Genomic DNA, 24,310 nt, shown 5'->3' with positions numbered 1-24,310 from the left:
ACTATCTAGTAAAAGGGTTCATAAGCCTACAAGCAGTGGTATAGTGGTAAAATAAGAGGTGGGTAAACTGAATTCTGTGATCATGGTGAGGTGGATTGTGCCATGCGGTATCGGATTTTTTTAAAAGGCATTCAGAACCTGTTTGGTGATGGTGGAGGTCATTGTCCAATTTTATAACAATACCAGTGGTGTTAAATGGTTCCTAGAGTGTTTATGAGTGTACTTATTGTGAATGTGGATAATAAGTGTGATTTTTTAATGTCAAAGTTGCAATTGGTGCATAAACTCTTTTGAGAGGTGGATACACTCTAATAAGAGGTGAATAAACTCTATTTCTGAAAATTCAGAGGTGGATAAACTGCGTTTACTTGCGTTTAGCCTCCACTACATCCCTGCCTACAAGGTAATATAATACACTGGAATGAGACGACAACGTCAAATCAATGTGTTCAATGTCTACAGATTTTCAGTTGTAGGATACTCAACATAGGCTCACTCTTGAATTGCATTGGATTGAACATCAAAATGAACCCACTGTTACAATACAGGCAGATACACAATTAATATAGCTGCCTCTGCTGAATGGAATGTTACAGAAAAATATTTGGTATTTTTGTAAAGTAGGCTAAGCTGGTAGTGCACGAAACAGGCTAGGCTACAGGTTAGTAGCCTATACCTGCCCATTACTAAATGTTTGTATGCCTAGCCTGAGCTAAACCTACCCTACAGTTTGAAATCACAACAACTAGGCCTACAACTTCTAACAACACAAAGAATCAGTGGGCCTGGTCATATTTAGGTCAATTATTGATTTATTTTTATATTGAAACTCCCCCGAACGATCATAGTCACATAGGCTAGGGGTCGCATCCAATTGACCGCTGTCCAAGGTCCTGCAACTTATTTAGGCTATTTCACGATTTACTCCATCCTATTGTATCGGTAGGCTATAACCTACCTCTAGACTTAGGTGGCTCTGGAAGCGGTTATAATATCGTGAATGTAGCTAGCCATTGAGCACCAGTCAGTTTGAACTGTTGCCTAATGGGAAGATAATCCGATGCCGTGAAGGTGTTGCAGGCAGCACTACCGCCACTTCTGAAAGCACTGCAGTGTCGACGCTGCGGATGCTCTCTGACGCGGATTGTCCCACGGACAAACTGATGGAGGGAGGGAAGTTGTGAGGCAAGGAAAGGGGTGAAATAGCCCCTTGAAAGCCTGAACTCTGAAATAATGGCGGAAGCCAATCCACTTCGGGGATTTCCTCGAATCCGAAGGGCTGCGGTGAGTTGCAGATGTTAATAGCTTACAGTCGAGGTGGCAGGCGTCTCAGAGTTTTCTTGGGGTTGGGAAGCTGCATAATTCTGCAGTACTCAGTGACTGTCGATCGCATGGGCAATTCCATTTGGTTTCTGTAGCGCTTGTTAAGCTGGAGCTGTGGTTTTTGACATCCTAGAATTTGGAAATGGCATAAGCATGAAGAAGATGTTCTAATTTTAAGATCTATTTTTCGCTATTTTTGCTCAACCGTATTGCCACCAAAAGAGTGTTTGTTCGGGGCAGGTGGATGACGCACAGGGTGTAGTAAGAGCAAAGTGTGTCATTCAGCGGGCATGATGCACGACTGTTTGGGTTATAACATATCCTGTATATACCTGACAATATAACGGTATGCCTAGTTGGCTTGAGTTCGTTTATAAAACAGTTACTTTTAATGGATGACAAAAGCTATTCTTTTATAATAACTTTGCGCAATTCTTCCATTGCTCCGCGATAGATTCAGCTACCTTGCATTCCATCAGATGAATGGTTTGTACATCCGTAATGGCATGCAATCGGTTAAAATTACGGTACTCGCTGCAGAGAGGTTATGAAATATTTATCAAGATATAAAGACTACCTCTAGTAGATCTCTCTCTCCGTTGGTGCACACTTAAAACTCTCTATGTTTGTTGATCCTGAGTTGAGTATAGTTATGCTGACAGTTTGAGAGGAAAAGCAGAGAGTTGCTGTTGCACTTCATTGATCCTGTGTCCATGTTGACAGCCTCAGCAGGAGGAATCCAGTCACTATCACACAGTATAGGCACATTTTGACTGGGGACACAGAGAGAGTTTCACTGGCAGAAAAAGAAAGCAAAGATTCAGGAGATGGGTTACTGTTAAGTATTGTTTGGTTGTGCTGCACAAAGTTCTTAGAGTTAATGTTATGTTTATAATTCTGTGTGGGTTCTTAGAGGTAATGTTCTGTATTAGAGTTTTGTGTGGGCTGTTAGACTGTTAGTAGATATTCATCTAGACACACGGGTTAAAATGCTTGCAAAGATGATGATGCAACTAGTGCTGAAAGAGGAATTCCATTGTTTGTTTTATGGCTCTGTATAATACGTATCTCTAATGTCACTCTCTGTCTGTCTGTCTGTCTTTATGTCTGTCTGTCCATCTCTCTTTCCCTCACTCTTTGTGTCTGTCACACACACGCACACACACACACACACACACACACACACACACACACTCTCTCTCTCAGACATCCATTCCGGGTAACCTCCACCTGATCTTGGTGCTGAGGCCCACTAGTCTCCTCCAGCGCACCACTCCCTGTGCTTCCACTGACATTGGCTTTCGCTTCAGTCAGGATGACTTCGTCCTCAAAATGCCCGTAAGACTATGCGTTGAATCATATAAATCCAGTTTACATACATTTGCTTTTTTCCCCAAGGAAAGTATGAAACATACACTGAAACATTCACTTGCATGGGCACACACTCAAACACACAAATAAGCACACACATACACATACACACACACATACACACACACACACACACACACACACACACACACACACACACATACACACACACACACATTATGTAAACTACAGCGATATCCTACCTAATTATAAAGTATTATTCAATCAATTGTTAATGGTTATCACAGTCTTTTGCACGGTTCATATCAATCAGTGATTGGGGCAGTTACTCATTTTCTTTTTGTCCACTAAGGTAATCACACTCAGTTCTGTAACTGACCTTCTCCGCTACCTTGATGAGAACCACATTTCATCTGAGTTTGATGGCAAACTGGAGTATTGCCGTAGTGACTGGTTTGTTTTACGAACGGTAATCATCATTCTTTTGTTTATTATTATTATTTTATTTAATTGAGCAAAAAATGATGATCTGGGACATTATAGCGCTATATGTACAACCCTCCGCCCCATACATTTTAGCAACTTGTTATTGTGGTGTTTGGAGTTCAAGTGGATGGTCAGAATTTATGGTCAAATTCTAAAAGTACAAGGCCTACTGATGCTGATGAAATTGATAAAATATTTTAGCTCAGACTTTCTATGTATAGGCCAACAGCATGTCTTGCATTTAATGTGAAGAATATTTCTTCTAATGTATTGTATGCCTTGCCATAAAAGGCTGACCTTTTCTTGCATGTGATGGAACAGGCAAGTTCAGTCTCATAGTTACCGTACATAGTGTCTGAAGTTATTATAGGGTAGTTTCACTTCAGTATCGGTTGGAAATCTCTGCAGGCAATTGAGAGCTTTGCAGTAACAGTGAAGGAGATAGCTCAGCTGCTCCAGTCCTTTGGCACGGAGCTGGCCGAGATCGAGCTCCCAGATGAGGCTAACGCTATCGAGTACCTCCTCACCGCTCACACAGACAAGTACCGCCAGATGAAGGTAATGGTCACCAATCAAAAATAGGAAGATTAATTTTTTTTAATCCATTGCGTTTTTATGATGTATGCTTCTTCTAATGAGTTTGGACAAGTGGCTATTTTTTTGTGAAATCAGCATTGTAATCAATAACCTTAAAATGAATGCTTGTAATTAACAGGATGAGATCAGGTCTGTCATCAAAGAGGGCCGTCAGTTGCAGGTCAATCTGGAGACCTCCAAGCCACCAGAGGGCAATGCTGCAGAGCAGAGAGAGGCTGACCAGGACAGGAGTACGGTGCAAAGGTAAGGGATGCAGAAAGAGACCCTAGCTTTATCTGGGCAATGGCAAAGTACTGATAGTGGGGAGAATGGTAAAGTTATTTTCATTTTAATTGTTCCAAACTGGAATGAATATTTAATATTGTATTCCATGCTTTGACATTTTTGAGATTTGTTTGCTAATATGTTCTTTGTATAAAATATTTGAAAATGTTTCAAATTCTTTGATTTGAACACACCTCAGGAAAATATAGTCGATTTATATTTAAAACGTCTATATATATATATATATTATATATATATATATATATATAAAAGCTTACACTGTAGTCAGCTACAGTATGTAGTAATGTCTTCCAAAATGAGCCAGCTGATCCTCTGAGGCAGAGTGACAGGATTATCAGCTTGCAAATCTGTGAAGTGCACTTCTTTGAGGAAGTCTTTCGAATAGCTGAGTAGAGGCAGGTCTACACTGCTGAGCTGCAGAGGACTCATTAATCGCCTGAAGCCCCTCCTGTCCTCCTCTCCCACAGGCTCCTGGCCCAGCTGCGGGACATGGAGATGGCCTTTGATGAGTTCTTCGAGAAGCACCACCTCAAGCTGCAGCAGTACCTTCAGCTCCTGAGATACGAGCAAGGCTTTCACGAAGTACGTTTGTGTAGGCATAAGATGAATCGTATGCTGTTACATAATTTTGTGGTATTCTGTTTGAATAGCTTTATTCAATCTCAGGTTTACTCGGTTGAGATCCTTTGATCCTTTGATATGATGATCTTGCTGTCTGTATTTTCATCTCTGTTTTCCTGTTATGAGTTCCGTCCTTATTACCTTGGGGGTTATGTAGCATGTTGTTGTCACATGGCTGACGTCTGGATCTTGTCACTGCTGTGTTGATCAGATGGAGCTGACGCTGGAGCAGCTCACTGTCCAGGAGAAGGCCATCCCCTCCGTCGGCATGACAGTGGGCCAGACAGAGCAGCTGCTCGCAGACCTGGAGGTGTTGGATGCCCGAGCTGAGGTCAGTCAGCCACCAGGGGGCGTCAGTGTCCATCAAAGCCATGGTGAAATCACAGACAGGCAACGGGCCAACCCTCAGGGACCGAGGATGCCCAGAGGCCAAATAGTTTATGGCATTGTTTGAAATGCAATCAGCAACTGAGAAATTGAAGGCTGATTGAAGTTGTTTGTAGTATATTATTGTATATTCTCAGTTTAACTAGGCTACCCAGTCTTTCTACAATTAACAAGCATAGATAGAGATAGCATAGTTTTCTTCAACTGGCAAACACACAAAATAATCACCAAATGCATATTGATTGTGTAATCAAGTGTCAAGTACTAACAAACACATGCAGTGTACAAAGCAATAATCTCAGGGCAATGTTTGGCTCAACACCCCCCCCCCCTCCCCCACCCCACCCTACACACACACCCCACCCCCACCCCACGGCTGATTGACAGGAGGAGATGACCCGCGCCCAGATCATCATCCTCCATGGGCACCAGATGGCCACCAGCCACCACTACGCCCTGGCGCTCATCGTGCAGCGCTGCAACGAGCTGCGCCACCACTGCGACGTGCTCACCACCTCGCTGCGCGCCCGCCGCGCCTCCCTCACGCGCGCCAGGGACCTGCTCATCTGCCTGGAGGAGGTAAGGAGCGGGCACACTACTGGAATGCCCACGCACAGGAGCATACAATAGAGGTGGCCCCTGTCGTATGTATCACTGTGCTGAGTGGATGGATAGGGGGCGGACACAGTAATACTTCCCTTATGTAACGCTCGTCCAATGAAGTGGTTCAATAGAGGTTGAAAAGTCAACAGAAAACAATGCCGCTTAGGTAAGCTTTGAAGAGCATGAGTGTGTATGTGTATATCACACCGCATTTGTCGACAGGCCCATAGTTTATCCTGAAATAGTGTGTGTGTGTGTGTGTGCGTGTGTGCGTGCGTGTGTGCGTGCGTGCGTGCGTGTGTGGCAGTTGTTATTATATGACCTGATATATGCACATACAGTACATTCAGTTTTTTTGAAGTGTTCTTGTGCTCACCCACAGGTAACGTCCTGGTGTGATGAGGGGGCCTATCTCTTGGCCAATCAGCTGGTGGATAAGTTCCAGTCTAAGGAGGGCGCTCAGATGGCCCTGCTGGACCTGGACAGACTCTTGGAGAGGGGGCCCTCCGTCCTCAGGTCAAGCCCTGATGTACTCAGCCTAGAGTTCCAGGCTATCCTGACACCCCAACTGGAGGTAATCCCTTAAACACACACATATTCATGCAGTTATAACAGCTTGTTTAAATAATGTTTGATTTTATACAATTCTGACATAATGGTCTGTTTTTAAATGTCACACACACACACACACTCACCTAGACCAGTGCAGATATATAAGCATACCAGTCCTAGTCAGCCCACACATGCACTCTCAGCTCATGTTTGTGTGCACGTACACACTCTCACTCACCGTAAACACACAGCAACTAATATTGCAATCTGACGCGTACGCCTCAGAGTCCTGCTGATTGTGACATTTGCTGCTGCAGCGTACGGCCCATATCTCATGTCCCTCCTCTCCTCTGCCAGTCCCAGATAACTGCCACTGCTGAGAAGCTGTCTGCCGTGCGCGGAATGATCCAGAACCGGCAGGCGTGCCTGCGGAAACTGGCGGACTTGCAGGCCCGGCCCATCCAGCTGGTGGCACCTCGACCCGAGAACCCCCCGCGCTGCTGCAAGTCCCCACTCTTCTCGCCCAAGCACAGTGAGTTGGCTGCTGCCGTCAGTTAACATGGGCACGTTAACACATACTGTAGACCTACTGCATATATACATGCTCACACACATATTCATACACACACACACACACACACACACACACACAGAGTACGAGAACTCGAAGCAAGAATTGTTAATACCTTAATGATTTTCTCTGTCAATAGGTGTCGACTTTAACTCCACCCTCAAATTCTCCTTCTCTGATCTTTCCCTACCTGGGAAGAGAGGATCTCGGAAAAGCCCAAGCACAAAGAAGGTGACAGAAGAAGACAGCTAGAATACACTGACGTCACGTTAACAAGGTAAAGTCGTGTAAAAAAGCTTAATCTGTCTGTCTTTCCTCTCCTTCAGATTGAAGTGATGCATGACTATGAGGAGAACAGGTCCTCCATGTCATATACACCAGAGGGGGAGGAGAACCCACTCCAGAAGATACGGTCTGAAAACTTGAAATAATTCCCTCTTTCTACTAATCACTCTCTTTTTTCCACTCTGAGTCTTCTTTCACCTCTTTGCATGTTTTGTTTGACAAATTGAAAGACACCTCACTTCTTACTTTTCTGCTTTTTATTCCCACAGACATGTGATCAAGGAGCTGATTGACACAGAGAGAGTCTTTGTGGAAGAGTTGCTGTCTGTGTTGCTGGTGAGAGCTGGGTTTGTCGTTGTGTCGTTGTGGGTTTGTGAGGGGTTTGTGTGTCTGCATGCTTGTTGTTGTACTGTTGTTGGACAGCTACTATGTTTGTCACACACACACACACACAGACACACACACACATACACACACTGTGTAGTTGCACAGTAGTTAAAGGGCTTGTGTGTGTGGTTGGGTGTTCAGGGCTACAGAGCTGAGATGGACAACCCAGCTCTTTCTGGCCTCCTGCCCGCTGCCCTGCGCAACAAGAAAGACGTGCTGTTTGGAAACATGTCAGAGATCTACAATTTCCACAGCAGGCAAGAAAAACACACACACACACACACACACACACACACACACACACACACACACACACACACACACACAAACACACACATAAACACACACACATAAACACACACACACACACACACACACACACACACACATACACACACACACACATACACGGTGAGATCCATGGTGTCGTGTCTAATCAGGGTGACTAATCTTCCATTAATCTCTGTGTCCTTGAAATTTAAATTTCACTTTTCTGGTCAACAGAATTTTCCTCCAAGATCTGGAGAGTTGCCTGGAGGTCCCAGAGAGAGTTGGGGCCTGTTTTCTTGAGAGGGTGAGTACATTCACTCACCCCCCCCCCCCCCCCTTCTCTTTCCCATTTATCTCTCTCTCTTCTGCTCTCTCTCCTCTCCTCCCTCTTTCTTTTCCTCTCTCTCTCCCCTCTATCTATCTCTTTCAGCCTTTCAGACACTACCCTCATGCATGTCAAGCGTCTGTTATTCAGTGAATGTGCTGATGTAAAATAATGTAATGTGACATTAAATAGTGCACCAAAATATTCCATTTAAAAAGTGTGCTTCCTTGGCATGCTGTTTCCAGACTGAGAACTTCAAAGTGTACGAGCGGTACTGTCAGAACAAACCTCGCTCTGAATCACTATGGAGACAGTGCTCTGACTCTGCATTTTTCCAGGTACTATTTGATAATTCCATTGTACTGCAGAACATGATTAGTATACATCATTCTACACAAATTATCTACTGTATGGTTATGGTATTTTGCAGATGCTTTTATCTAAAGTGACTTACAGAATTACATTACACTACATTAAGCATAATAGTAATAATAATAACAATAATATCAATAACAAATCAAATGTCAACAATGAAAACAATGAGTTTTATTTTAACAAGACCATAAACATACAATCATAATTCTAAAAGAGAATTAATTAATTAAATAATCTACAGTGTAACAATCCATGGCTTGGCTAATGCTATTTTGATACGTCTTTGATGTAGGAATGTCAGAAAAAGCTTGACCATAAACTGCGGTTAGACTCCTATCTTCTTAAGCCTGTTCAACGGCTCACCAAATACCAGCTTTTACTGAAGGTATAACTTTTCATTCTCTATTGAGTTGAAGTCTAATTTGAACTCAACATTCAGTGAGTTCAAATGATTCTCCATTTGTGCAAGTTATGTGTTTTCATTTGAGAGAGAACAACTGTTTCCTCACTATTCCAAATCATTATAGTGCAGTCTAGACTATGGTTTATAACATTAGTTTATCATCCCTGCAAGGACAAAGCAAAGAACACAGAAGCGAACAAGCAAGTAGGTTTCAGTAAACTACATAAAAGGCTCTCTGAAACAAATGTGTCATGTGGATGGCATTTTAAACAAGGGTAACAAATGGTTACAATTTTAAACACAAACAACGAAACACCATTCTACAGCTCCCTTGTGTGCGTGTTTTTTTGTAACCCTTTGAGATGGTCTCCGTTCATACATGTCTCACAGTGCATCCGTGTTCTTGGCCCTCTATCTCTGACATGCGCAGGAGCTCCTGAAGCACAGTGCCAACTCTGACCATGCCAGCGAACTGCAGGGGGCGCTAAACGCTATGTTGGATCTCCTCAAGTCAGTCAATGACTCCATGCACCAAATCGCCATCACAGGTTATGAGGTAAAGTCAGGATATAAGAGAGATGATTGGCAGGATATGAGAGAGCTTTTGTATCATGTAGAGAATCTGGAATAAGATTGCACAGATTGTACTGTCCCCATCTTTAACCCAGAACTATACGTTATAACACAGGGAACAATACACTCAACACATTGATTCCATATGATTATGACTTTGTAATTTCATGATTTTCACTTATCACCAAGCGCAATGCTTAACCATACCAGCAGGGGGCCAGGCTGATGTCTTTCTCTCCCCCTTCCCAGGGCGATCTGAGCGACCTGGGCCGTGTTCTCATGCAGGGCTCCTTCAACGTGTGGATCAGCCACAAGAAGGGCTCCACGCGCATGAAGGACCTGGCCCGCTTCAAGCCCATGCAGCGCCACCTGTTCCTGCACGAGCACGCGCTGCTCTTCTGCAAGAAGCGTGAGGAGAACGGCGAGGGCAACGAGCGCACGTCCTCCTACAGCTTCAAACATTGCCTGCGGGTGCTGTGACTAACCGATCGCTGTCTTAGACGACCTCTGTGTTCACTTTCTCAAGGACTTGTGTTTACCTCGATCTCTTTAAACTTCACTCGTAGTATTACTACTGTATTAGACATTATATCATTTACATATGGCATACAGTGGGCATCTCATTTTTTTTCTTATAAACATTAGATCTTTAGTTGGTGATTAGAAGAGAGATTATATATGATTTGCAAGTTAATTGTAACAAATCCTTATTTTTTTTTCATTTGTGGGACTTTTTCTGTAATTGTTATAACCACCAAGTAAGGTGATATCAGGCAAACCAAATTGAACTCGTCTGTGTGTGTTGTTGTGCCATTTTTGTAGATGAGCGCTGTTGGCATCACAGAGAACATCAAAGGAGACATCAAGAAGTTTGAGCTGTGGTACAGTGGCCGAGAAGAGGTCTATTTAATCCAGGTAGCTAAATCGTTCATTCCCTCACAACATGATTGCACCACATGCCATACGAAGGCAAAGCTGGGTCTACAAAGAGTATTTCACATTCACTTACTCACTCACACAGAGCCATACAGTGACTGCCCTTTAACTATTTATGTAGATATATTATTATATAATCATTCCACATCTGTTACTCTACAAAGGCAGAGTCTGTATGGGTTTGTGAAATTTAAACTGTGTTGACAGCAGATCAGATCATTTGTGTTCATCAGACGTGTGTCTTCCCATCCTGCTACACTCACCACTCAATGACAGGTGGTGTGTGTGTGTGTGTGTGTGTGTGTGTGTGTGTGTGTGTGTGTGTGTGTGTGTGTGTGTGTGTGTGTTTTGCATTTGTGTGTGTGTGTGTGTGTGTGTGTGTGTGTGTGTGTTTTGCGTGTGTGTGTGCATTTTGCTTGTGTGTGTGTGTGTGTGTGTGTGTGTGTGTGTGTGCGTCTCAGGCCCCGTCGGTGGAGGTGAAGATGTCCTGGCTGACCGAGATCAGGAAGATCCTCACCAATCAGAGGCTTGCTCAAGGTTCCTACTTTGTGGCTCACTGTCTGTCAATGTCCACTTTGGGTGTGTTCTGTGGCTTTCACTATGATTTTATTATTATTTCATGTGATGAAGCTGAATTTGTTTGAGCTTTTGATGTCTTACAATGACGTCCCTGTGATGCTGTGCATGCAGGATTCAATCATTCAGTCATTCCTTTTTTCCCCATTACTCTGTTCACATTGTTTTAAAAAATGTTGATGTTGCTTTCCGACTCTCTCCCCCCCCCCCCCCTTCATTTCCTGTCGTCCTCAGATGAAGGTCACACCTGCGTGGTTGCGGAGGGGGTAGTAGACAGGTGATTCTCTCCTCCGGCCTCGACTTGTCTGCATGATCTCGTAGTGGCGTTGGCTCATGTGCTGCATGCTAACAGCAGGAATTCTGGCGACCAGAATTCCTCTCACACACGTCTAGTAGACCATGTCATTGGCTTGCAAATCTCCATGTGTTCCAATATTGTGTATCCAATATGGCCATGCAGTAGCCTGCTCCAATGCTCTAGGTAGGTTCCATGTGTCTAGGTTTGGTAGGAGGCAGAAGTTACACAATATGACTAAATGGCAATACTGTTAATTGTCAGCTCTCTAAAACAGATAGTTCTGGTCCTTGATTAAAATTGGCTGAATCGTGTTGGATGCTGTTGTAAAATCCAGCACAAACATACACATTGACCACATTTCGTTCTATATTACTGCGCTATTATATTATAGATTGGTTATCTATGATTAAATCGTTACATTTTCCGTTGCTGTGCCTTTATTTTATGAAATTTTGCCAGATATATGTAGTAACCGTTTTAGAAAAGCAATAAGCCACTTGAGATTGATTTTAGAATAGTGCTCCGTCGTGCCTAACAACGCCACTTAGCTGTTCTGTAATCAGTGTAACCTATGGCCTCTCGGGGCTTATTCCTTAATTAACTGATTGGTGAGAAAAAGTCTGTTGTTATCAGGGTAAGGTGAGGACATGAATGAAGACATTCACTTTCAGAAAAAAGGAACCAAGATTCACTGATTTCACATTATCGATATCAAGACATGCAAGTGCTAACATGTTCTACAAACAGATGTAGTGTGTCATTGTTTGTGCTGGTTTGTGTGTGTGTGTGTGTGTGTTTGTATGGCTTGTGATGTGATGTGCATATTGTGATTATTGTTGTGGGCATACGGTGTGTTTGTCCTCTACTGATGAGGCTGAGTGCCATTGAGGGTATGCTTTAATCAAGTGGTGAAGGAGAACAACAGCGGGAAATAGTGAAACACTTTTTTGATTTTTCATTTGCTGTGTCGTATTGAAGGAATTATTTTGACTCCAAGCCATGTGAAAGACTGTTATTTAATGGTATGAAGATGTCATATGAAGTTTAGATATCTTCAATCAGTAGTCAGTATACTTGCTTTAGTTTCTTCACTTTTCAACAGTTTCAACAGTGAATTGTGAGTAGAGAATTCATTGCCCTCTGGATGCATGAAGGGTTAGATTTAATTATTGAAATGTTGTTGACATTCACATGGTGTGTCTCTCATGCTCAGTTTGCATGAATTTTATTAGTGTCTGAAAACAAGTCATTTTGGTTTTGGGCAGTGACTCAGAGGTCAGAGCAGAGTGTTTTTTGGTGATTAGAAAAGAGGACACTCTTCAATTGGAACAGAACGCAGGTGGTCAGTATCACAGAATTAGCAAATGCATTGCATTTAGATTGGTTTTATGCAAAACAATTTTTTCAATGAGCTGGGAAACTTTCAAAACTGGAGACCTTTGTGACAGTGAAGAATATTATGCTTCATCATTTCTTATGTAAGCTTTGTCAGCTACTGTGTTCTGTATTTAGCTTTAGATGATTTAGCTTTAGAATTATGCAATCACTTTTTAAAGTATATTTTGGGCCTTTTTGCTTTCATTCAAATAGGGCAGTGAAGAGCGACAGGAAGTGGGTGAGAGAGAGATAGGGTGGGATTGTAAAATGACCACGGATCGGATTCAAATCTCGGTCTTAGTGGGCAGTTATGTGGTAATGTGGTACGGACCTCTAACGCCACAGCTTCCCCGATCCACTCACTTTTGAGACAAGATTTGAGACAAGATTTTAGATGATTTTTCAGTGTATTTTTTCTGGGTTCTATTTTTTCTCGACATGTCTTCTGCCCTGAGCAGGTGGAATGTCATGCTGTTGTGTGCTCAAGCATGTGCTAGCTGCTGTGTCACAAATGAATATGAGATCAACCCAGTTCATTTGGAGATGCTACGTTTCACAACAACCAACCTTAGAATTGAATTAGAAATGGCAAAATAACTCTATTGGAATAGCAGTCGAATATGCTTTGCAATATTGTGTGCAGGATTTGTTGATTAGTTGCCTCATTGCTTCTTGAGCTTCTACGTGCCAGCTACTGTGTGACCTTGTCTGCTGATAGAATGAAAGGCATTTTCTAATCTTTTAATTACTGATGAACTCCACGTTTTAGGCAAGTTTACTGACAAAAAAATATGTATGTATATAAAATAGCATGGAATAACAAAACTGCCATGGAGGAACCCTGTTATATGCACATTTTTGCTCCACTTGGTGTTATAGCATACTTTGCATTAAAATAGAGCATGAGGTATCGGGACATTATCATTTGATGTTTCTCTCAAACCATGGTAACCTAAAGTCACTGTGCATTAACCACTAAAGTATCTCTCAACCTCATTTAACAATCCTATTAGTCTTTGGTTGTACAGTGCTACAGGGCTCCATGCTTGTTTCATGACTGTGTTTGGTGTTGTGTTTCTGTTCTGCCCACCCCTATCTCTCCTCCCCCTCCACCATGATCATCATTACCCACCACCTGACCGGGCGGGGGTCAGTCTGGCACGTGTGTCGGTGTGCATGCCCTGGAGCCCCACACAGATCACAGGCTGCTCAGCTTGTTTTGATGTGCCTCCTCACAGCAAGCTGCAGGGGGCGTCGGTCAGCTCCGAGGAGACTGAGTCGGGCCGCACCAGCCCAGTTCTGACGGACCCGGTCATCTTCTCTCCCCGGCGGCAGCAGAACCGCCGCAGTGAGTGCCGTGTGGAACACGAGAGCACCCACAGCCCTGGGTACCTGCTGTGGCAGAACGTTGCAGTAGTAGAGGTTAAAGGAATGTTGAGGAAATAAGTACAGATGCTCTGCAGTTTTCACATGAGTATATCATGTTGTGTTGCATTTCAATGGAACAGGAGGGTAGATCCAGTCAAACTGATAAGTGAATAATTATTTCCCTGGCTCGTCACACTGATATACTCTCAAGAGAGTCATACGTATTTTTGGTCACACTTTTTTGGAAAGTCCGTCCACAGACGCTACAAGTTATCAACAGATGCTCAGATTATCATCAAACTATCTGTTGACACGCTGTTAACTACAATTTATGGTTACGGTTAAAGGGAGGGGTTTTTGATTTGGTTATATTGATGTTTAGTACAACAATTTTACATACCGAACTTAAATGTTTATAGATGATCGTTTAAATCTCTGTGAGCAGACTATTCAAGTAAAGATTACATTTTTTTTTTGTATGAGTCATGATCTGTGCTGCACTGACTGTACTTGCAGGCTGGCATGGTACCTCCAACTCAGTAGACTTCTGTGAGGGCCTGGAGGACTGGACCACTGACCTGTCCAACCTGTCCGAGTCCGATGAGGAAGAGGAGGCCACTTTGCTGGTGAGCTTGTGTTTGCAATAAGTTACTTTATTTGTCCTCTGCGTTTAATCTATCTGGGATTAGTGCACACACATACACAAAGACAGACACACACACACACACACATACATACATACACACACTATAGCACACATACACACCTGGAGCAGTGAGCAGCCCTTGATCCAGGGAAGCCAGCTCCTTGGCACTAGACGGACCTTACATCACTGAAGGTCTGTATGAATTCCTCGCTATGAATACCTGTAATGCACTCTACCTGTTTATTAAGTGGTTCTCTAAATTGTGTAAACTGCCATGTAGTGGTTGAAAACTCCTATGATTTGTTGATGATTTAAGATTCAGTTTGAGGTTTGTCTTTGATTTTGTAAAAAACGGAAAACAGAATTTCTAGAGAAAAGTACGAAAATAATGCAAATAATGCAACAAAAAAATACCAGAAAATTTCAATTTGTCCAATCAAAGAGACAGAGATGGGAACTCCCACTTTACCTGAGTAGAAAGTCCCTTTACTACATAAATGCAGCTATACATAATTACAACACTACCTGCTCTCTTAAATGTTGTTAGCTTTTACACTGCCCTTATTGAGAAGCTGCCATTTGTTTTTCCTAACATGGGCTACAAACACTGCTGAAATATCTGTGATTTCACGTTCTGCCGTTATCTAACCTGCTTGATCAACCCATGCATAACAAATTAATCCGACACAGCAGCGCTCCATTGTTTAGATGAATAGTCATTTTTAGGTCGTAGGGGGGGGGGTGTGAGCGGGGAGAGGAAGTCGCAGTGATACGCTCTGGTGGAGCTCTGACCTGACGTGCCCCCCTCCCTGTAAGAAATTACGGATGTTGATTTTGTGTTTTGCTGTGAGTGGATAACTGATCCCCCGCCCCACACACACACATGCTCACACACACTCTCACACATACAGGTCCCTGGGCGGTACAGGGCGGTGGTGGACGGCCATCAGAGAGAACCAGAGGACCTGGTGATCAAATGCGGAGATGTCCTTCAGCTGGTGGAGGAGGATGGAGCGGGCCTGTGGTAGGCTACTTGCACTTCCCATTGACACGACTGAGTCATCGCAAAATGTAGAAAATGGCGACAACAATGTGGTGCTGAAATGGAGGTGATGTTAAAATTTGATCCGTTACAACCAGTGACAGTGTTGCGCTGTGCTTTGTGATATCTCAGGCTAGTGAGGAACATCACTCGGGGGGAGGAGGGCCGAGTTCCATCCGACAGCCTGGTCAGGATTCTGGGAGAGACCGGTTATTTCACCCGCCAGGGCGGTGAGTTTTGGTGAGAGTGGTGAGTTTGCGTGCCTGTCCCCAAAGCCTACAGCCATCCATTTGTAGCACATAGCACTACGTCAGGAGTACTATGGAAGTTAACTACCATTTAAAACCTAATGCATTATGAAAAGGTTTGGTTCCTGACACAATGTTGACAATGTTGTGTTGCAGATATGGTAAGCATTAAGACCAGGAAGCTCAGCTCCTGAAGAAGCCCCTTGTGAGACCACAGGAGCCCCCATCACTTTTCCTCAGGCCACACTCCAGAGATCCTCAGCATTCCGCACAAAGACCCCAGCATTCCTCCGTCCTCAATCTTACTGTCTCAGTCTCACAGTCTCCACCAGCCATCTCTTAAGAGACAGGACATGCGCGATGCAGGAGTAACTACATATGTTACAGACAGGCTGCAACCCTGTCTGACAGAAGGGGGTTTGGGGATTGGACTGAAGGACAGGCATGGACTCTCTACAGTTCCAAGATCAGTATCTTTCACAAGGATCCACCAGTGTCAATACAGTGGAGTTCAAAACAAACCTGTCAAGCACAATGTGAAACACAGGCCAGTATTCCTCCTGACCTACAGAGAGCCTGATTGGTTGGCATCAGGCCTTTTCTCATTACCACGCAGTGCCCAGTGTTATTCACACCGCAGTCTCGGTTTCCATGGTAATCAAGCAACCTTGGACCCCACCTCCCGACGGTGTCCAGAGGTAGGCCTCTTCATGCGAGTCATGGTTGAGGGTTTTCAGCAATTTCAGATGAGACGGGTCTCTCGCAGAGATTGTTCATGTACAGCTATTTTCTTACTGTATGTACAGAATGTATTTATGGGAGGGTCTCGGATATGTGTTATAGTGTACACAGCACATTTGCATACCATCTACCTGAGTATATACTGTATGTGCCAAAAACTCAAAATCCCATGATTCCCTCTAACCCTCCATTTTTATGAGGCTGTTGTTTCATGACATGATAGCTGCCTAGCTTAAAGAGCACATGATTGTTTTTATTTGTGGACATAGTGGGGTCTTCAAAATATGGCCATCACTCAGTAACTATGGTTGCGCTTTATTCAGCTTCCACTCACAATGCCGCATGATGCAATCTTAACCATGGGGTGTTTCTCTTGCTGCACACTCCATGCTTGCTTCATTTTGCACTGCACTTTGATTTCGGTAGGTTTTAAGCTTTGCCAAAGCCTTAACACAATTCAGAAGCTTCCATCACATTCAAAACCGATATTGTGACCGGTTGATTGGACACAGTTCTGTTGTACACCAATGAAAGGTCATATTATTGGTTTTGAGGAGCAATGAATTCCTTGCATAAAGTCATTTAAAATGTATGCTATGGCTATTGTAGTACAGGAGAGTTTCTGCACAGACCTAAGAACAGCAAATGCCAATGTGTTGTTTGTATTAGAGAAATGTATTTTCAGTTATGTAAATTAGAGTTCTCATGTGAATATCCAAAAATATCAAAAAGAAATATATTAACACAGCAACAAAGTATTTTGAGAGGACATCTTTATTTCTTTCTTTCTTTATTTTACTCTTGAGTGAATTATTTTGAATTAAATAAATATCATCAGTCTCTATGGAATGCTTAGAAAGCTTACATTTTTTTTCGATGCATCCTTCACAACCTTTGATGCTGCATGTTGTTTACCTGAAGACACAGCACATTTCTTTAACTAGAGCGCTGTCATTGTATAGATTGAGACAAGCGTAAGACATTTTGCATTCCCCTTTATGACATGTTTTCATTTGTTTTGGGTCCTTGGTCATTTTGTGTGCGCGAGAGTCAAGCCTGTGACGTTGGAGATCCAGTGGAAGTACTTGGAGATACGTGTGTAGATGCCGTACTTGCCGTCCTTGGCGCACTCCTCGCCCCAGCTGACGATGCCCGTGAGGAACCAGGTGTCCTTGTACTTGGTGGCGTGTGGTCCGCCGCTGTCCCCTTGGCACGCGTCCTTCTTCAGGGTCTTGTAGCCGGCGCAGAACATGAAGCGGGACACAGGGTCATTGCTGCTGCGCTTACACTCAGTCCGGTCCACGTAGGGTACCTCGACCTTCTGCAGTGTGTGCGACACGCGGCGGTTGAAGAACGTCCGGCCCCAACCGCTCACCAGGGCCATGGAGCCGTCTCTCAGGAGGAACTCGGTGAAGTCCTTGGTGCCCAGGCAGATGGGGATGATGTAGTCGGAGAAGATGACGGGATCCCGAAGGTGGAGCAGGGCGATGTCGTGGTTGTAGAGGCTCTTCTTGGCATTGTAACTAGGGTGGAGGATGACGTCGTCCACCTCGTGGTCACGCTCACTTTTTTCAGTCACGCGCTTGTCATGTTCCCCTGGTAGAGTTAAGATGTTTGTTAAGAGGTATCGCCTGCAAACACCGTGAATCATGAACCTTCCAACAAGTGATGTCTCAATAGTCTGCCTCAATGTTTGGGTCAATAATACACCTATTTGTGTATGTTATGAACTGGAATTGCTGCGTATTTGTCCACTCACCTACTCGGATGAACAAAGGTCCCTGGCTCTCAGCTCTACAGTGGGCTGCTGTGATGACCCAGACTTCACTCAGTAGTGAGCCTCCACAGAACATTACATTGGTGGTTTTGTTGAATATAGCCACCTTGGATTATTTGAGTTAAGGAGAAATTACAAGATTGGTATTAGACATATTGAGCTATTCTACAAAGATATAAGTTATGAGTATTTTTTAAGTACATTTACAAGCCTGATTAAGGTATTCACATCCCAGTCTGGAAACAGTACACAAGCATAACAATCCTGGTTTGGTTTGGCTTCACTCTACACCTTGTGCTGCCAAAGCCCTGCCAAGCTGAATCCACTCTGGTTCAAACTAAGTCAGTTATTCCTGACATTTACATTTATTAATTTAGCAGACACTTCCATCCAAAGCGACGCACATATGTCAATTATATTACAAGGGTAACTTGGGGTTAAGTGCCTTGCTCAAGAGCACAACAGTGGATGCCAGGAATTGGACCCACAACTTTTCTGACAACTGCACACTAGGCCAGCTAAGGAGCTACCACTACGCTACCGCAGCCCCCAAATGATAGTCATCTGCTTGTCTGGCCTCATACCTGCCATGGAATCTCTCCTCGAGTGGCCTCATCTCCGCCGACGATTCGCTCGTCTATGGATGATTCAGGGATGATTGTTCTCAGGGTCGGGTAGAAATGCCAGAGAGGAATTGTCCAATTGTTTACTGCTGGCTGCTGGGTGCTGTTAACCTCTAGTGGACTGGCTGTGCTGTTGGTGAGGTCAAGGGTGTTGTTCTCAGAGGAGGTTTGATCCGACATGTTCAGGTGGGCGTTGAATAACATGTCATTCAGGTTAACTGTTTCCGCGTCTGTGACAGATCTTCCGGATTCTTTGTCCTTTATGGTTTTGCCAATCCGACCACAGGAGTATTGACCTGACAAAAACAAACAAACAAATAAACTTGTTATCAGCTGTTTATTTTCTCACCCTTGGGCGTTGTGCCTTGGAGAGGAAAATCAGTGAAGCTATTGTTAGCTGGTGTTCGGCAAACAGTCACTATGAGTGGCCTTTATTCATTTCACTTGCTCAGGCTACAGTCAAATGTGATCATGAAATATGAGCTGATGGATAGCCCATTTGCCATAATTCATCAGTTTCGTCTTTGGCATGGCTGAGGGCTACAATCAAGCTCAGTTCTGTTCAATTGCTGTTAGCATCACTTATCATCAAAAGGATAACAATAAAAACAGGCCAATAATAGAACAGATAAGGAAACTTGAGCTGGTAACATTGAATGCCATCACTGGGTAAAGCTTTACAGATGTGACCTAACAGTGATCAGTGAGTGTAAACAAATAAATGTGTGAGAAGGATATGAAAGGTGTTAGGAACATACAGTGTTTCAGTACAACTGATTGTGCTACACAGGTTAAGCCTATGCTCAAATCATTGGTCATTACAATGTGGTTCCATCATGCTGAAGTGTGTGTGTGTGTGTGTGTGTGTGAGAGAGAGAGAGAGATAGATAGAGAGAGAGAGAGATGGAGATGTGAGTACTTAGTGGTTCGCAGGTCATCTTGTCTGCCCCCCGCCGGTATCCTGGGGCACATGCACATGTGGCACCCCGTTTTTTATCTTCAAGGCAGAAATGCATGCAGCCGCCGTTATCCACGGCACACTGACGAGCAATCTCTTAATGAGAGGAACAGGGGGAACAGAGAGACTAATTCCAATATCATGCTGAAATACAGTAGGAGATTAAATTCTTGGCATGAAATTGTTTGTTATTCATATTTGTCCAACACAGCATGAGCCATATAGTGAAATGGTAGTCAATATACATCACAATACAGAAAAAGAACAGCCAGTCCATAGAACAATCTAGAAGCTTAACAAACAAGCAATGTTTTAAATGAAAACCCTGAACCTCCTTCCATTACGTTTCTTGGTGTTTTATGCCCCCAACGTTGTCTTCAAGGCAGTGCTGCCTGGAAGGTGCTATGGTTAGGCATGGGTTAGGGTTAGGGTTAGGTTTAGGATAAGGTGCCTTTAAAGGGAAACTTGGCAGGATTTCCCCCTCTGCTGGAGAAATTGCACATTATGCTATTTCAAACTGTGTGAAAAGGTAATGATAAAGCACATGGATTTGTTTACAAGCTAGCGAACTGTTAGCATAAGTTTGGCAGAACTATGTGGATGTTACAAGGTAAGAAACACGATTTAAAACGAGTTTCTTGTTTCTCACTTCTCTTTCCGGGACGGTAGTCTCAATGTTGCAAGGTTGGTTTTCCGCCTGGGGACGCTAGGCGCAGCGAGGAAAGTCACCATTTTCACCGGAACAGGTCATTTAACCATCCAAATGATTTCTAAACGGGTTTATTAAGTTGAAATAGTTGCCAAGTTCCCCTTTAAGTCGACGGTGGCAGCGCTACCTGGAAGACGACGTTGGGGGCATAAAACACCATCGAGCGCAGGGGTCCACATTATATACTGTAGCTCTTTTTTACACCCTGTCTGTTCAAGTTTTGGGGGAAATAACACTAATCAGTTACCAAGGTTTATTCTGTCTTCTTTTTTTTGGGGGGGGGGGGCTTTTTATGCCTTTAATTATAAGACAGTGGAGAGTGACAGGGGGGGGGGGGGGCTTTTTATGCCTTTAATTATAAGACAGTGGAGAGTGACAGGAAGTGAATGGGAGAGAGAGCAGGGGTGGGATCCGGAAAGGACCACGGGGCGGGAATCGAACCCGGGTCGCCGGCATACGGTGCAGGTGCCCCAGCCAGTTGCGCCACAGCTGGGGCCGTTTATTCTGTCTTCTGCCAAGTTTACCCAGACACAAGAGACAGGATTCACTCACCTATCTCACAGTTCTTTCCACCAAAGCCAGTGGGACACCAGCACACATAGGAACCCATTCCATCCTCACACGTTCCTCTGTTCTGACAAGGAGAGGACTCACACTGATCCCCATCTATGGTAAATAATATCAGCCTGCTTATTACAACAACCCCAGTATGAATGAGTATGAACAGCAATACATTCCTCGGATTATAATAATCAGTACTAAAAGTTGAATGGGAGAAGAGAAGAAAGCTTACACTATTGATGCTTTGCAAGATGTTTTTCAGATCATTTGTACAGTGATATATGTTTGAATGTGGTGGGCGTCTTACCTATATAACCAGCCCAGAACTCCATCTACAGAAGGAGATGCAATAGTAAAAGAGTGTCATGTCCCCAGAACCAGTGATAACAGGTCTCAGATGACACTATGGCAGCTTAGTAGCATGTGACAGAGGTTGTTATGCTATTTTATTATAAAACTTTATTACACGGCTCTTCACAAGGCAAGTAGAACGCTCCATTGACTTGAATGGGATTTCCCAAAGTTCTAGCGGTCACTATTTCTTGGGAAAGGACCTCTGAAAAAAATTATGACCGCTGTCAATGGCAAGGAGTTTGTGCTTCTAATTCAGGTATTTCATATCACTACGCAAGGACTGGAACTTCATTCAAAAGTGAAAGCAGACGGTTGATCAGCTGTGTTCTAAAGAATGTTTGATTTAAGTTCAGCGTGTGTTGTTGCGAACTATTTGTTTTAGCAAATGCCATGATGAACAGTAACAAATAGGCTAGGCTATGTAGGCTAAAGTCATATCGTAAGGAGTTTATTATTTTGTTTTGGCAAGTAGCCGTGTAATAAGCGGGATACTGTATAGAACGCCGGTCATTATTGGGAAAATAAGTCCCTTCAGGGCGGAACAAAACCCCTCCGCTGCGCGACGGGGTCCGGTTTGCCCTGTTGGGACTTATTTTCCCAATAATGACCGGCGTTCTATACATTATCCCTTACATAGAAGCTATCAGGACCATTTCATTATGGGAATAAGACACAGCTGTATTGTGGAACACTGACTGTCAGGACAACTATTTTTTGCTATGAGATATATCACATAGTTGCCTACTGTCATGCTTTTGACAGACTGTTTAACAAAGGTATTCCCTAAAAAAAGTATCCCCCCAACACAACACAACACACAAACACACACAGACAGACAGACACACACAGACAGACAGACACACACACACAGACACACACACACACACACACACAGGTGGTGTACCGTTTTGGCATTGTCCTCAAACACCTCCCTGGCCTCCTCCCAGTTGCACTTCTCCTCGATGCACTCCCGCTCCAGGTTGTCCCTCTGCACCACCTCCTCCAGGTGCCCGCTGTTGAACCTACGCTGCCTCCGCAGCACCGTGCTCGCCATCTGGGGCGAAACAAACACGGAGGCTGGAAGAGAAGCAAGCAACAACGGAGAACTTTCACTCTGAGTTCAGAAGTATATTCAGTTTGTTTCTTGTTATGTCTCTCAGTCCACAGCATACAATAGAAAAATAAGTTGGGTAAACACCTCTGGAACATTCCCAATTTTAAACTAAGAGAAAAATTATAAATAAATAAGTATAAATAAGAAGTATAAATTGTTAAACAACAACACAATTATTAAATAACAATACAATTGTTATAAAGTTGAAGATACATTATATAATAAATAAAGTGACTGGTGAAATGTTTAGAAATAGCTACTTGACTGTATGGAAATAGCACTCACTGATGCACTAACTTGTACTTATCGTACTCTACCTTAAATTGTTTACCATGTTAAGAGTCACTTTGGTTAAAATGGCAAATGTAATGTAATAAAAAGAAATGTAAGGCTAAGCTTGACTTGTCAGTCAGCTAGACAGCTATTGAACAAAGCAATTGGAATGTTTAGACAACGTTTGGTAACCCTTGGTCACTACTGCTTTCTCACAGAGTCCGGGAAGCCCTATGGTAAACAACAGGCTATGAACAGAGCCTGAAAACTAACAATTAAAAAAAAAAAATCACCACCAACATGTTCGTCAAACATTCTTCAATAAAAACGCATAAGATACATCTATATCTATATTGAAATATATCACTATATAATCCCTCCTAAGTTTGGGAATATTTAACTCTAAAACTAGATTTCAAAATCAGTTATTATTTATTATTTAATTGATTTTAGAAAAATTATCTTTCATCAACGAGCAAAAGAATATTTTCCTCAAAAAATATGTACTCTTCTCTGCTATGTACATCAAATGTTTTACATGTTGTGCTTTTGTTGTGTTATTCAGTTTGCTGTTTACATGGTTTCAACTTTCATTTTAAGACATTAGCAATAAAACAAAAACAAGCTTACCTCCATATGTAAACCAGTTATTCACCAAAAGAGAGACCACAAGGAGTGACAGAAAAATCTTTTCCATACTTTTTAGAGAGCAAGAAACGGCTAAAAAAGAACACAGATGACCATTTGCTCCACAAGTAAACAATCTAAAGAGCACAAGCACTTTGATTGCCTAAGGCCTACCCTTGTATGTGTGTCCAGCTGTGTGCAACTGAACTGAACAACGTCTGTTGGTCAGTTTTGGCCAGGGTCTTGCCAGTAATGTTTAATAAAACATTTGTGGTAATGACAACAGGACACCTTAACATTTTTGTAATGTAAGCTACAATGCTGTAGCATTCTTTGGCTGTGATTAAAATGTTGACATATTCAATCAGCACAGTGTTGTTATTATGGTTCAAATATTTTTTTGGCTTAAACTCCCAGTGTGAGAATCTCATTGTATGTATTTTGTATTCCAATGGGTAAACACATCATGTAAGTAAAATATCGTATTAGGATATAATAGCTTTAACACCACATAATATCAAGCATGGCAAATATTGACACGATGAGCCGTTCTGGTCTAAGAGTTAATCAGTGACTTGTGAGTGACTCACTGGTATACAAGCTTGGTCATGCAACCAAAAAAGGGCAAATCAGTCTGGTACATCCCGCATACATTACAAGGTGAATCTAAACTGTAATGACAAAGTTAGCACAATGTTACTCTCTTA

The 24,310-nt window shown here is 43.0% G+C and overlaps 2 protein-coding genes across 3 annotated transcripts; one reads left to right on the top strand and one right to left on the bottom strand.

Moving 5' to 3' along the window:
* Positions 1 to 716: 716 nt before the first annotated feature.
* On the top strand, positions 717 to 17,371 carry LOC121709867 (proto-oncogene DBL). 2 transcript variants are annotated; one of them, XM_042093567.1, is made up of 27 exons: positions 717 to 1,284; positions 2,530 to 2,661; positions 3,008 to 3,124; positions 3,550 to 3,699; positions 3,857 to 3,981; positions 4,491 to 4,605; positions 4,856 to 4,975; positions 5,419 to 5,610; positions 6,017 to 6,208; positions 6,544 to 6,718; positions 6,897 to 6,988; positions 7,084 to 7,169; positions 7,312 to 7,378; positions 7,571 to 7,686; positions 7,934 to 8,003; positions 8,270 to 8,362; positions 8,692 to 8,784; positions 9,233 to 9,358; positions 9,625 to 9,846; positions 10,198 to 10,290; positions 10,773 to 10,848; positions 11,122 to 11,164; positions 13,801 to 13,910; positions 14,447 to 14,556; positions 15,488 to 15,600; positions 15,751 to 15,848; positions 16,023 to 17,371. In XM_042093567.1, exons 1-27 carry the CDS (start codon positions 1,234 to 1,236, stop codon positions 16,058 to 16,060), a joined length of 3,015 nt encoding a protein of 1,004 aa, XP_041949501.1. In that variant the 5' UTR covers positions 717 to 1,233; the 3' UTR covers positions 16,061 to 17,371. The 2 variants fall into 2 exon arrangements, with proteins under 2 accessions (XP_041949501.1, XP_041949502.1); XM_042093568.1 differs by lacking the exon at positions 8,692 to 8,784 and having other exon boundaries at positions 13,717 to 13,910.
* f9b (coagulation factor IXb) lies at positions 17,364 to 23,815 on the bottom strand. The gene is made up of 8 exons (XM_042093584.1): positions 23,607 to 23,815; positions 22,494 to 22,666; positions 21,543 to 21,567; positions 21,227 to 21,340; positions 19,927 to 20,061; positions 18,969 to 19,303; positions 18,367 to 18,490; positions 17,364 to 18,203 (listed from the first exon to the last, which is right to left on the bottom strand). The coding sequence occupies exons 1-8, from the start codon at positions 23,671 to 23,673 to the stop codon at positions 17,638 to 17,640; spliced, it is 1,539 nt and encodes a 512-aa protein (XP_041949518.1). The 5' UTR covers positions 23,674 to 23,815; the 3' UTR covers positions 17,364 to 17,637.
* Between the last annotated feature and the right edge of the window lie 495 nt (positions 23,816 to 24,310).

The sequence above is a fragment of the Alosa sapidissima genome, chromosome 5 (assembly GCF_018492685.1).
Source record: "Alosa sapidissima isolate fAloSap1 chromosome 5, fAloSap1.pri, whole genome shotgun sequence".
Classification (NCBI taxonomy): domain Eukaryota; kingdom Metazoa; phylum Chordata; class Actinopteri; order Clupeiformes; family Clupeidae; genus Alosa; species Alosa sapidissima.
Note: the sequence above shows the minus strand (reverse complement) of the source record. Positions and strands in the feature narration are given on the sequence as shown.